Source organism: Portunus trituberculatus, chromosome 41, assembly GCF_017591435.1.
Source record: "Portunus trituberculatus isolate SZX2019 chromosome 41, ASM1759143v1, whole genome shotgun sequence".
Lineage (NCBI taxonomy): Eukaryota > Metazoa > Arthropoda > Malacostraca > Decapoda > Portunidae > Portunus > Portunus trituberculatus.
In genome coordinates this window covers 24,665,204-24,679,916 of record NC_059295.1, presented here as the reverse complement: position 1 = coordinate 24,679,916, position 14,713 = coordinate 24,665,204, and the positions used below count along the sequence as shown (strand labels likewise).

General features: G+C 39.7%; 2 protein-coding genes across 4 annotated transcripts in view; one reads left to right on the top strand and one right to left on the bottom strand.

Moving 5' to 3' along the window:
• Positions 1-254: 254 nt before the first annotated feature.
• Positions 255-1,992, bottom strand: LOC123516992 (cytochrome b5-like). The gene is made up of 3 exons (XM_045276796.1): positions 1,839-1,992; positions 1,053-1,318; positions 255-799 (listed from the first exon to the last, which is right to left on the bottom strand). Exons 1-3 carry the CDS (start codon positions 1,843-1,845, stop codon positions 590-592), a joined length of 483 nt encoding a protein of 160 aa, XP_045132731.1. The 5' UTR covers positions 1,846-1,992; the 3' UTR covers positions 255-589.
• Positions 1,993-12,026: 10,034 nt separating this feature from the next.
• LOC123516778 (quinone oxidoreductase-like protein 2 homolog) overlaps positions 12,027-14,713 on the top strand; it is a 13,055-nt gene continuing 10,368 nt past the window's right edge. Inside the window, exons 1-3 of one of the 3 annotated variants that reach the window (XM_045276419.1) lie at positions 12,027-12,151; positions 12,546-12,746; positions 13,156-13,217. In XM_045276419.1, the coding sequence (XP_045132354.1) occupies positions 12,546-12,746; positions 13,156-13,217 (263 nt within the window). In that variant the 5' untranslated portion in view covers positions 12,027-12,151. Of the gene's footprint in view, positions 12,152-12,278; positions 12,438-12,545; positions 12,747-13,155; positions 13,218-14,713 lie in introns of those variants that run through there. The other 2 variants (XM_045276421.1, XM_045276420.1) reach the window with 2 other exon arrangements.

The window sequence follows — 14,713 nt, the reverse complement described above, 5'->3', positions numbered from 1 at the left end:
AAGAATAGATAAAAAACAGCTCTGAGGCTGTGTGGAAGTATGTGGGAGGAGAACAGAAGGAGCTTATAGTCATCGTGCTTCCCTTCAGCTTAATCCCATTAGTCAAGACGAGGGAAGGGGATTCCTGCACCTGTCCCCCACACTCCTGGGCAAGGTTTCACTATTCATAGTACACCAAGTTTTATGGTTAAAAAAAAAAAAAAAACTTCAAGTATATTAAAAAAAAGAACAAGGCAAAAGATAACTTTGCATACTTATATTTTTATGTGTTTTATTAAAAAAAATATAGTACAAATATAAGACTTGTTCTACCATGTACGTAACTATATGACTGGAAAGGGCGGAGTGAAGCGAGGTGTAGTGAGGTAACTGAACCAGACACCTTCTTGCATTGTAGTGTGAACATGACAATGGAAGTGAATAAATGAAGATGATGATGTTTGACTATCAGTGAAATTTTACAGTAAAATGTTTGCGATGTAAATATGATAGTGAGGTGATGAGTAAACCCTTTCTGCTCTAGTACACACATTCATTCTCGATGAGGTGCAGTGTGAAGAGTGTTGATGGCTGCATGGGCGGGTACTGCCTATCGTTCCCCTCGTCTGCCTGAGTCTTGGTTGGTGTAGATCCTCTCCGCGTGGCTCACAATGCCGACCAGGTAGTCATCGAGGGCACGCAGGGCGAGGGTGGAGTGGCCAACGCCGCGGAAGGCGAGGGTGGCGTCCCTGCCAGCGTTCTCCAGGATCACTTCCTCGCCACCTGGGTGCTCCAGCAGGAAGCTAGTCACGTCAAACACCTGAGGGGGATAACCAGACCTGTGATTAGAGATGACCTGTCTTCACGTGTTACGTATTAAGTAGAATAATTGTTATGTAGTGTAATGTTTCCGGAGTTTACATATTAGCTGTTTGATAATTATGATAGTTTGAGTATGATTTCTTTTTTTTATAATTAGCGAACATTTGAACATTGTTGGTGCTTCCCAAGATATTCGATCGCAATAAACTTGACACAAAAACAACACGAGCAGTGGTGGTGATGTGACTCACTTTATCGAAGAGAACAATCCAGCAATCATCGAAGGTCTCGTGTTCGGCGACCTCGTTCAGAGTGTAAATGTCGAGCCCGCTCTCCTCGTCTTTCTCACGGATGTCGAAGTGACACAGAGAATTATCCTCGTCTGTGGAGTATGAGTCTGGCTCCCTGTACCCGAGTGACCGAGTGACAAATCCAAGTGTCTGGGATGCGAAGTCGAAGAGGGCCTTGGGCTGCAGCATATGTAGGGGCGTCTCCGCGAAGGTCTGCTCCATCGTGGCTAGCGAAAAAGAAGACAGACCATAAGCACAAGGAAGTGAGGAAGAGTAAGCACGCGATAATCTTGTCCTCTAATACGGTCGTGCAATGAAACTGCTGGGTGGTACAGGGTACATGGTACATGACTCCCGAAACAATGTTAAGCCCTTTCTTTTTCAAACAGTTAGTAGGCACCTAATGATTTAGTTCTAACTTTGTATATCACAAAAATTGTGTATGAAGTGAGCAAGAAGTTTCCATATATATAAATGAACTGGTTTAGCTGCTGTTAATTAAGAGGTTACAAATTAATCCACAGTGTAAGGGTAAACCTCAGAGCTCTGCAGTCACCCATCACAGTGGAAAGTTTTTACTTGGCTTTGATCATGTGACTAAGTTAGTGGCTATATAAACAAGCAGAACAGGCGTGCTGTATATATTGGACATGTTACTTTCAAAGAAATTTCTATATGATGATATAACTTTTAAATCCTGCGAGAAGCTGGTCACAACTTTTTGATGAGAAGGGAGTACGTACTAACCTGCCATGGCAAGGAATGCGCTGTAGCACGGGCGAGTGTTAGGGCTGAAGTGTTAGCAGTGCAGCGCGGGTGATGTCTCTGGGTCCGAGATTCACTGTGGCTCCCTTATGTAGTCTGGTGGAGCTAATGACTGCCACGTGCGTTGCAATAGGCTTCCCACTGCTTATGTTGACTTTATTTTGCCTTCATTAAGACACTAGCAACAAATGTATTACTTTCATTGTGAGTATCCTCGTGTTGAAATAAGAACAACACGAGCGGTACATTAAAAATAGCTTTGTGTGTGATTACGAGACTTTTCTGTAATAGTGAGACAGACGCCGTGTTTACATGGTGGCAACTGTACCCGGCTTCCCATGAAGGCCACACATGCCATTCAGTCGGGTCCGCTGCTTCTCCGCCAATAGGATCAAGTGAAAAAGAGGCGCGGCTCAGAGCGTCAACAAACAAACAAAGTTGCATCAAGCTGTTGGAGAAACAGCGCCACTATATACACACTTTAGTAAAACCCAGGATAGACAGCGGAAAATCCTTAGTGACTCTCTCTCTCTCTCTCTCTCTCTCTCTCTCTCTCTCTCTCTCTCTCTCTAGGAATGTGTGAAAGGTCAGAGGGTGGCACCACAGGGCGGAGGAGGGGGACATGGCTGCGTTTGCCCGTCTGTGAAAAGTGACCCTCGGGTTGCATCAGAATTGTCTCCGTCTGGCGCAAAGACGCAAAAGTAAACAAATGAACATTACGTTAGTGCATTGTGTTGATGGGAGGCTGACAGGTGGGAATACATCGATACATGCCATGCTGGAACTGCCGCGTGTAGACTTAACCCCTTCAGTACCATATTCATTCTGCTTACTATTTGGTGATTTGATACAACTTCAGAAACTTATGTCGGGATTAGAATAGTAAAGACTCTGGCCATTAATCTTCTGAACACCATAAACCCTTCCTAATGTCAATAAAATCATCTAATCATACCCCAAAATTTCAAAGTAAAGATACGTCTCAATACTGAAGGGGTTAATGGCTCCTTGCAGCTTCTTATGTTTTATTATCATAACAAAAGAATATAAAGGTAAGCTGTAAGAAGCCATCAGACCTACGCGTGGCAGTCCCTGAATGAAGTATACTTAGCTATTTTCACCTATCAATCCCTATTACTCAATCAATCCCATTAATCCGTATCCATAAATTTCCAGCCTATTTTGAGAGCCAATCCCTTGCTATCTATATCTTAAACGTATTTTTTTTCAAGTTTGAACGCGTTATCTTATTCATGACATTAAAAGCAAGATTCTTAACCCCTTGAGTACCATGACGTATTTCCATATTTACTCTGCTTACTGTTTGGTGATTTTATACAGCTTCAGAAACACATTTGTGTGATTAAGATAGAGAAGACTATGACCATTAATCTTCTGACGTCCATAAACGCTTCTTAATGTCAATAAAATGGTCTAATCGTACACAAATTTCAAGGTAAAAAAGTATCCCAGTACGAAAAAGGTTAAGCAGCACCATGTCAAGAATATACGCACATTGTTATTCATTATTTCTCAAGCATGTATAGTTTCTCAGTACGCTGTGAAATTTAGCTCTGTTTAGGAAATCTTTGCAATAGTTCTCAGACTGAACTCGTTAACTCGTTGTTCCATAGACATGGCACGTGCAATGACGTATTTGGCTATCAACTTTACAAAAGGAAAATACTAGACTCGGATTTTTTTCTTCTTAGGATACAATTTCTTGGTATGTCATTATCATTCTGAGCTTTATTGAGTAAGAGGTCACTGTGTGTGTGTGTGTGTGTGTGTGTGTGTGTGTGTGTGTAATTCACCTCTGCTGCCTGCTGGTCACCCAGCCAGTCTTCCCCATTACGGAGCGAGCTCAGAGCTCATAGACCGATCTTCGGGTAGGACTGAGACCACATCACGCACAACACACACCGGGAAAGCGAGGCCACAACCCCTCGAGTTACATCCCGTACCTATTTACTGCTAGGTGAACAGGGGCCACACATTAAGAGACTTGCCCATTTGCCTCGCCGCTTCCCGGGACTCGAACCCGGTCCTCTCAATTGTGAGTCGAGCGTGCTAACCACTACACTACGCGGTGTGTGTGTGTGTGTGTGTGTGTGTGTGTGTGTGTGTGTGTGTGTGTGTGTGTGTGTGTGTGTGTGTGCGCGCGCGCTGGCGCGCGCCCATTATTTCCTCAAGGGTGAAGAAAACATCGGAAGTGAGGAAACAAAAGCTTTATAACAATGTAGTGATCAGAGTTGAATTGTTCAATAGTTTTCTGTATTGCTATTTTCATCAGAGATATTTTTGTCAGTAAAAAAAAAAAAAAAAAAAAAATCGTGTAAAGATATTTCAGCTGTCATAACTAAGGGGTGGTAAGGAATTTAGAGACCACATTTTTCCGCAAGGAAGTATTGGTGTCAGAAATTCATTCAAACTTCTGTTGATGTTATATTTCATTGTTTGATAACGAAGGAAAGCATGTATGTAGCTTAACCCCTTCAAAGCTTTGACACGTTCTCATATTCATTCTTCTTAGTATTTAGTGTTTATATACAGCTTCAGAAACTTATGTAGGGATTGAAATAGTGAAGATTCTGGCCATTAATCTTCTGACTTCTATAGACCTTTCCTTATAAGTAAGATCATCTAATCATACCCAAACTCATGATAAAAATGCGTCTCAGTACTGAAGGGATTAAAATTCATGAGTTTACTGATAGTTACTACCAATATGAAATAGGACACAATGAGTCGTATTTTAGCTGTCTCGTAATCAAACCGACTGATGACGCACGAGGGAAACTGGAGGCTTAAATAGTGCAAACATGTTAGGCCTAAGTAAATTTTTCACTCACAATGTATGCAAGTAAGGAAATTCCAATGGTATGAGTGTGTGAAGTTCTTTCCTTCCTTCCTATTTTCTGATGTAAGTAGAGGTTCTTTTGGGGTTGACAGTTTGAAACGCGGGCGAGGTCAGCTGAGGGAGAGTCGCAGAGCCGCGGTGATCACTTCCTGAAGCCAGCGGCGGCATTGGTGGCTGGCTCCTGCTGGTCGCCGTGGTGGTAATGGTGTCTTCTTGAGAAATATCTGCGCTATTCACCGTCGATGTAGACTTGTATCGATTAGAATGCGTAGAGACATCAGAAAAGTTGTGGTTGTTCTTTTATTGTTGTTGTTGTTGTTGTTGTTGTTGTTGTTGTTGTTGTTGTTATCATTTTTATTTTTATGATCATTTTATTATTATTATTATTATTATTATTATTATTATTATTATTATTATCAATATTATTATTATCTTCACTATTATCATTGTTATCATTATCATTGTCATTACCATTATCAGCTAACTTTCTTATATTTCTAGAGTGTGATACATTTGTTGGTTTATAAAGAGTGTAAATATTATTTGAAAAAATATTCCACCACCACCATGAGCAACAACCACAACATCAACAAAATACCACTACTACCACCATCACCACCACCACTAACAACAACAACAACAACAATATGCAGACAACATCAATATTCAATCATCCTGATGTGACGCATTTCTGTTAAGTAATATTACGCAAACTAATAGTGACATGCATGAGGAACGTGCCAAGGCTAGAACAAGGCATTCCTTCAGCCTGCTCATCCATGCCCTGTGTCCCTCCCTCCCTCCCATGCTCCGTCCCTCTCATCACTGCCCGCTTGTTGAGTTGGTCTCCGTGTTGACAAACTGCGCCAGACTGACCGCCACTCACTGTGGGGACATGCGTACCAACGGTTAGCAATTTGTTTATTTATCTGCTTGCTTATTTTGGGGTCAGAGATTTGAAGGAAGGACTCGCTGGTGTTTTGGTGTTTTGGTATAGTATTACGCACAGGAGTAAGCCGTTTTCTTTGCGTTTATTTTTTCTTTGTCTCAAAAAAATAATTCGCTATTTACGTACTTATCAATATCAGCGCCTCGTCTGTTGGTCCTTTACTCTTCTGTAATGTCCTAAGAGTATGTGTGTGTGTGTGTGTGTGTGTGTGTGTGTGTGTGCAATTTACTACGCACCATATCCACAAGGGTGAGGGAAAGAAATGCGTAAGTGAGAGATGAGAGGCGCACTTTACCGACTGAAAGCCACGTGTTAGGGAGGCAAGGGAGGAGGAGAACAGTGTTGTAAACAGTGTTGTAAACACTGAGAGGCGCATGGGGAGAAGTAGGTGCTGTGGGCTAGATGGGGAGGCACATGGCGGGTTGCAAGGGACGCGTGCTGTACCCATTGAACGATACGTGTTTGGGGAGTTCTTATTTTGATGTGTGTTTATTTCGATATGTGTGTGTGTGTGTGTGTGTGTGTGTGTGTGTGTGTGTGTGTGTTGGTTTTTAGCTTAAGATTAATGTTTTTTTCTGTGCTGCGAAAATACTTCAGAAGTTTTCAGTTTTTTTCTTTTAGTTATTTCTAAAGCTACTTTCAGCAGGATTTAATGGAAATGATTGATAATTCAAAAATATTCTCATGATCTCAGTAATAATTTCATTCTATTGATTGGAAAATAAATAAATAAAAAGATAAGTAAATGAATAAGCCCACTCATAAAAACTCAATCAGTTCACTTAATAGATTTTACGAAGAAATAGTCCCAATGGAAGCACAGGGTTCAAAAGTACGAGCCACTCCTTTAATGGGTGATAGTCATGAAGATCCTTGAATATTTACTGAGTGTCATACGATTCAGGCATTTTCTTTCACCTGGTTTTTCCTAGTCTCGGCAATGCAACTTTAGTGGCCAGACGTAACAAACCAGTGCAATCCAGCCGTGTTTAGTCTGGCACTGTTTTTGTTGATGCACGAATCTGTTTGTTCACAGTTCGACTGACCTTCATAAATGTTAATGTAATGCAGAGTGAGGGTATCTTTATCACCACCACCACCACCACCACCACCATCACTGAGTAAGATTTTGTCAAAAAAGATTTTGGTAACATTGAGTCAGGCAAGCAGACAGGCAGGGAGAGAACCACTGAAATTGGACATAAATAAATAAATGGGACATTGAAGCATCTTGTGTCTAATTTCTAGGGTATTCTTGGAATGGTCAGGGCGACTACAGGGATGTTCTGAGCCTAACCACTTGAACGCTTCTCTGTGAAACAATAATTTCACCACCAAAATGGAATAAAACTATATATATATATATATATATATATATATATATATATATATATATATATATATATATATATATATATATATATATATATACGTAGCAGCAGCAGATCAAACTTCTGACTCGTATTACAACTGTTATATTGATGCCATCGCGGCAGCAGGGAGGGAGGGAGGGAAGGAGAGAAGACACTAGCTAAAGGAAAGATTATCTGTAAGGATTTGGCAGAAAATGTAAATATATACATGCATCTATCTATCTACAGTCTCTCTCTCTCTCTCTCTCTCTCTCTCTCTCTCTCTCTCTCTCTCTCTCTCTCTCTCTCTCTCTCTCTGTGTGCGTATGTGTGTGTGTGTGTGTGTGTGTGTGTGAATGTGTGTCCATCAGGCTATGGCAATTCCTTTGTGAATTAAAAATCTATGAATGATTCAACGCTCCAATTAACCGATATATACATTTTAAGCTTTCTTTCTTTATTTTTTCTTAATGAGGTGCTTATTCAGACAAGTATGATGACACAAGTCATGAAAAATAAGTGGTTTTGTTCCCCAAACACCAAACATCAAATAAATGAAAGAAAAACAAGGCAAATTAATAACTGAAACTGAACTAAAAGAAATGTATAGGATTAAGTGAAACTGTTACTGATGAAATTCTTTGAAGCGAGCAGTTTTTTCATGTCACTATTCAGGTAATCTTAGCAATCATCTGTACCAATCAAGTCATCATTAGTTTGTCAAAATTCATGTGATATTAGATTGTTGTGTGTGGGGGGGGGGTTGAAATTTCATTTCAGGCGGAAAGTGAATGTGACATCACGTTCAAAGAATGGGTCTTATTAGGATAACATAAACGAAGAAGAAAAAAAAAAATCAGCAACCTCAACAATAACAACAACTAAAATAAAAATCCCTATAGAAGGTCATTTGGATTCTGCGTATCGCGCGTCCATGCCTTGAAACGGCGACGGGTTTGCTAAGTGCGCACGTTCTCTGTAGAGCAAAGTAAGAGCAAAGTCGGCCTGAACATAGACTTCCTGTGCCACCCTCGCTCATGCAGGTCACTCGTCTTGTACTGAAGACTAATAGTACCTTCAGCTCATCTTTTTCCTCTCCACTGTTATTTTCTCAGTTGAATCCTTACTACAATAAAAAACTAAAAATTAAGAAAACTCCCTACCACACTTCCACATTGTCTTATCTTTAAATCATCTGGTACGCCAAAAAATTACAAGTTATCAGCTTTTCTTGGAAATTGTCAGTAAATCAGATGGCCTTAGAAAGCTGAGGAGGAGCACGAAACACGTAATAAGATGTGTGTGTGTGTGTGTGTGTGTGTGCGTATCCTTATGTAATGGACGTGATTTTAGTCAAGCTCGTATTGTTCTGTTTCATAATTGTTTTTTTTTCTTTATTATTATTATTATTATTATTATTAAATTATTATTATTATTATTATTATTATTATTATTATTATTATTATTATCATTATTATTATTATTGTTATTATGCTTCATGTTTTCTGTTTGCACGTCATAAGCTTTGCTGTCGCTCATTTACAATCTTCATTGCTCTCTCTCTCTCTCTCTCTCTCTCTCTCTCTCTCTCTCTCTCTCTGAGGCTGAAGTTGTATTACACTTGTCTTAAAAAATAAACACCTGGAAAGGTTTGTTTTAGTCATCTCAGTCTCTCAACTCCTGTGTGCTGACGGGAGGAAGTTTTAGCGCCACCACTGATAATTGCCACCAAGGGCTTGACTAAAGGGTCATGGATTTAGTGTAGACGCTTGAAAACACACACACACACACACACACACACACACACACATATATATATCGTAGTATTTTCCTGTTGTGTAACCTACATACCACATATCAACAATTCCTCGAAAATAATCTTATTACACCAGCTCGCATTTCACTTTTTTTCCTAATATGTATGTAGTGAGCGTGGGTAGCAGTTCACCGAAAACCATTTTATAACACACACACACACGCACACCATCATCGTTACATCTCGTGTGGTATAGGGAATAAGGGAATCGTTTTAGAACACTCCTGAAATGGCAAACAAAAACAGCGTCTGTGGAACCTCATGACAAAAGACCTCTGTCTGTTTATCCTTTTCTCTATACAATCACATTTCTATCTGTTTATCCTTTTCTCTATAATCACATTTTTTATTCGACCTATGATACGAAATTTAACATATACGTCTTAACTGTTTACTTCTCCTTTTCTGTCTTATTAAAGTGAAATTTCTCCGTGTCACTCACTGCCCGCTTTCCCAGCCTAACAATTTATGCAGTGAAGAGGTGTTGGAGGGGGCTGGCAAGTAGTGCAGCGTTACGGCGCAGCGGCGTAGACGGGTGAACAAAGGCAAGGAGGGAGACTGTTGTAGAAGAGGCATTGCACATAATAATGAAACGAATAGCCACTGATTCCACTTCACTTGTGGAATCTTACACGGCCTGACCTTGCCTCGGTACGACGCAACTAAGCCATGCGTCACTACGTAGCTCAACTTTTCCTTCCCACTTATCAGCCCGCGCGTGAAGTCCAGCCAGGAGTTGTAGAGGGCTGACGGGCACCAGGATGAGCCACAGAGGGAGGATGGGGCACGTGGCAGAGCACGTTCATGCGTGGCATCAGAGAGAGAGAGAGAAAAAAAATAGTTGGTAGGCTTTTATGGTTTAGTCCATGTTTTTATTAGACTTACTACGCACAAAGGATTACTAATGACACACACACACACACACACACACACACACACACACCGGCCCGGTAACTCAGTGGTTAGAGCGCTGGCTTCACAAGCCAGAGGACCAGGGTTCGATTCCCCGGCCGGGTGGAGATATTTGGGTGTGTCTCCTTTCACGTGTAGCCCCTGTTCACCTAGCAGTGAGTAGGTACGGGATGTAAATCGAGGAGTTGTGACCTTGTTGTCCCGGTATGTGGTGTGTGCCTGGTCTCAGGCCTATCCGAAGATCGGAAATAATGAGCTCTGAGCTCGTTCCGTAGGGTAACGTCTGGCTGTCTCGTCAGAGACTGCAGCAAATCAAACAAACAGTGAAACACACACACACACACACATGGGGAAGAATTTGTGCTTGTGCCATCATGTAACGATCATGATTGTATTTTAATTAATTTATATATATATATATATATATATATATATATATATATATATATATATATATATATATATATATAAACTAATTAATTAATTTATTTATTTATTCATTTATTAACGAGCTTACTAGCGTTGAAAGTAAAGTAATTGAATTGTCATGTTTAAGCCTCATCTTCCTTCTTCCTTCTACATATTACCAATTCTATTCCCTATATGCCATGTTCACAGTGTTTCTATTACACCATCTTATTCGGTGGAGCTCTTGCAGTGCTCAGTCACTGCTGGAGTTATTTTGGTCCTACATGGACACTGCTCCTCGGTTATTATCTGGACATCATATTGGGTAGTACCGTCGCTACGTGCTGGATCACTGTGTCCTTAGTGTCCTTCCTTTCTTCTTGACCGTAGCCTGCTTTGCACTATTTCCAAACATACATTGCCAAGGAACAAACTGTTATTTGTCGTGGCTAAAGAACCTTGGAGGTAACCCTGAGCCCTACTGTGGACTGTGGACCGACCACCAAGAACACCCCTCCAACGCCATGCCACTATGTATACTCCTGCTAAATAATACATACTCCTCACACACTTGGCTGTTTCCAAGAACTTTCCTTACTACGAAAGGAAAAAGAAAAAGTCAAACGCGTCTTCCTCTGAGGTTGAGAAACCTCAAAAAAATATTCAGTGTACCTTGACATGTTCCTTTCAGTCCTAAGAAAATTCAGTATCTTGAAAAAGTTGATTTTTTCCTTTCAGTGAAATCATGCTATGTAGATATTTAATATTACGTTAAAGTGGATATGAGAGTTACAACATATTTTGAAACGAAGAGCAGACTGAGACAGGGATAAGTGTACTACGGTAGTCATGGCAATCATTCTGCCTGATTAAGCAGGTATTTGAGAAAGCAGTGAGTGAGTGAATGAGTTATGAATATATGCAAAGGCGTTTTAATTAATAACTACACCGAAGATGTTGGCACATGCTGAAATTGCAGAGCATCTTAGTAGTACATACATCTTTGAATTTATGCATACTCACCTTTCCTTGAAGTGAATGAGGGGATGGGACTAAAATGCATTGAATCTATGACCAAATTACTATTGTTGTCAAAATGAAACAAGATTTAAGAGGGAGGTTTCAAGACATTTCTGCCATTTAGATAACCCTGTCGGACATGTAAGGGACTGGCGACTGAGTAGGCCTTTTTTATTTATTTATTTATTTATTTATTTTTTTTTTTTTTTGTCCTTGACTAGTTTTCCATTCTTACATAAAATAAAAAAGAGATTACGAGAAATTCCATAGGTCAGTTCAAGAGTAGAAAACACTTAAGAATTACTTTATATATACTTGAGACCAGTGACTGTGAGTAGAAGCAGGATAAGGAGATGAAGAAAAGAATTGCATCTGGAAAGTTATACATGAAGACATTAAGTCTGCCAAAAATAACAAATCTCGCAAGAAAATAAGTCTTAGAATATACAGTGTAATAATCAAACTAATTGTGGCTGTGAAACATATTGCACTAACAAGAGAGAAATAGAGATGGATGAGTATACCGTACATAATAGGATATCAATGAAAGTATTGAGGCAGGCCTGGTGTGATGGGTATTATAGTGGAGAGAAATATGAATTAAAGCTATCATTTTGTGGTGAGATATTTGGGGTTATTTATCTTTTTTTTTGTGCTGAGGTTTTGAGGTTATGAATGAATGGATTCAACATACTTTATTTCCTTGGTCTCATTCCTGCCATGGTTCATTCCATGCTATCCTGTGATCCACACGTGAAGCACGTGAATGTTATATGAATAAACGATTGGATAAATGGTTGTAGTCATGGTGTGATAAATCATGCAGAATTTAGAATGCAAAAAAAAAATTTGTAAAGAAGATGATAAAACTGAAATATCTAAATGACATACATGGAGCCGTTGGGAGGACACAAGCACCAAAAGGCAGTCACCAACACAGCCGACCGTGATCTAACCTCATTACTTCACCACTGACAGGTACTAACTTAGGGTGGTGAAGTCTTAACCATTATAACTGACCAGGAAACACGGTAGGGAGTTTTGAAAAAAAAAAAGGAAAGAAACATTGTGGAGAGAGAGAGAGAGACCGTGACATACTAGCAACTTAGCAAGAGAGAAAGTCACTGTGAGTCACCTTAGTAGTTATGTTTAGGTAGCCAAGATAGATATCAGAGCAAGGGAGGCCTCATATTAGTGGACCAGAATGACTCACTTGAAAATAGCTGATCCAGTTATTTGCTGACGACTAGAAATAGTTTGACGTGTAAGTATAGTGGTGATGAGCATAACAGCTTCATTCTCCAAACTTGTGGACGAAATGACCGCAAATCATGATACTCACCTAGTCACCAGCATTTTTGTTTCCCGGCAGATGACAGCACTAAAGATGCAGCGCCTCCTTCACCTGGGGGCCAAAGCAGTGACACTGGCTCCACTCCAGCAGCCGTCCACAGGGCTGTATGGAAGAACAACCCTGAGGAAGGCTTCAACCTACAAGGCAGCTGTATTGCGAGAGTTTGGCCAACAACTACAACTTGAAGATGTCCAGAGAAAGAAGCTAAAAGGAAATCAAGTTAGTAAATTCAATAATAGTATGCCAATGACAATAGCATTTTTTCAGGGGAGTAAATTAATAATTTTGCCTTTGTTTCTTATGGGAAAAATTTTCTTCTGTATTTGTAAGTCCAAGGATCTGCAACAGATGAGGATGCATACTGAAGTATCACCCAATGGTAAATTGTCTGAGCTCAAAATTATTTAAATAATTAGCAACTTATACTAAATTAATGTTCTTTGAGGTAGAAAATTATTTAAAAGATTAGCGACCTATACTAGATTAATATTCCATGTATCAATTAGATATTCTTGGTAGTATTATATCCACCCTTGACATCTAATATTGCTCTTTTTAGTATTAATATTAGTTTGTATAATGCAATGTCTATGAATGTCATATAACATATGTATGTATGTTCTTATAGGTTAGGGTAGGAGTGCATAGCTGTGGAGTAAATGCTTCTGATATCCTCATGATAGAAAACAAGTAAGTACCAAGAAAAGAACATTTGGGACTTCAATATTTTTTAATGTTTGTGAGAGTAAGATTACATTCTGTGTTGTGTATACGTATACTATCTTAACATGCTTGAGCACCTCACTAACTTCATTTTGATTGTTTGTTGTAAAGAGAGCAAAAGGAAAAGTTTACTGTACTTTGTTATTCCAATGTAGTCTGTTACTTTACTTCACAAAGCTAACATTTGCAGAGATGTTGCTGTATTTGATACCTGAAATTAAGGTATGATGAAACACACTAGGATAAAGTAATGGTGGAATTCTTGGTATAAAGTCATTGCCTCTTGATATGACATAAGGTAACAAGTTTTGTAAGAATTCATGACTTTGATTATTAGACACTGAGGTGTCTGAGTACAAACAAGGAAAGGGATTCATTTTAAGTACTATTTGGTAATATAACTACAACTTGAATGTTGTCATCTAGGGAGGTGGTGGCGTAGTGGATAAGGTGGTGAGTGTGGGATCGGGCAGACGTCCACGCGTAGGTTCGAATCCCACCACGTACAGCCTTAAAACACTTTGCCATTTGTCGAGTGGTTTAAAGTTAGCTACATGTCACCATGATACCCAGGTTCTAGGTGGTTACACCCAAGATGAGCTTGGGTGGTGATATGGGCCCTAATATGGGTACCACTATAAATAAAATTGCCTGCGCCACTAATGGGCGGAAGCTGAACAGCGCTTCCCATACACTCTTCAAGTGTGCCTACAGGCGCTATAGGCCTTACCGTAAAAAAAAAAAAAAAAAAAAAATCCTGTGGTCACACTCTTCTCACAGGAGTGTTTCCTTGCCAGGCATAGGACTTCTCACACTAAGGATGTATTGCAATTTGATTAGGTATGTGTATAGTCTCTCTCTCTCTCTCTCTCTCTCTCTCTCTCTCTCTCTCTCTCTCTCTCTCTCTCTCTCTCTCTCTCTCTCTCTCTCTCTCTCTCTCTCTCTCTCTCTCTCTCTCTCTCTCTCTCTCTCTCTCTCTCTCTCTCTCTCTCTCTCTCTCTCTCTCTCTCTCTCTCTCTCTCTCTTTTGAAGGCGGCCAACATTTTAAAGTTCAAAGTACTATTGTGAAGGAAACAATCAAGGGATCTTCTTATTACTTCATAAATTCAGTATTAATTTCTGTCTGTGAAGCTCAGTTTTATTTCCCTTTCAACCATTCATTCTTTCTCTCAGTGAAACTTAGAGGTGAGAAGATGCTAATAATATTCATTCTCTGTTCCTTTCCACCCCTTGTCTTTTTTATCAAACATTTGCTTTTGAGGTTCTGTATGCAATATTACTTGCTCTTTTGTTCATTATTCTAAGTTTTCTGAATTTTCTGACATTTGGCAGATGATTGTGTGTCAAGAGGCAGTTACTTCTTGTGCGTGTTGCTTTATTCAGCTGAATGAAGTACTACCTCACTTATGTTTCTGACACTTATTCCTAAAAAAAACAATATGGTTACAACAGGTCTATCTATT

Coding starts and splice junctions, on each gene's coding strand:
- LOC123516992 (XM_045276796.1), bottom strand. Junction 800..1,052: donor GGATTGTTCTCTTCGATAAA/GTGAGTCACATC, acceptor TATCCCCCTCAG/GTGTTTGACGTGACTAGCTT.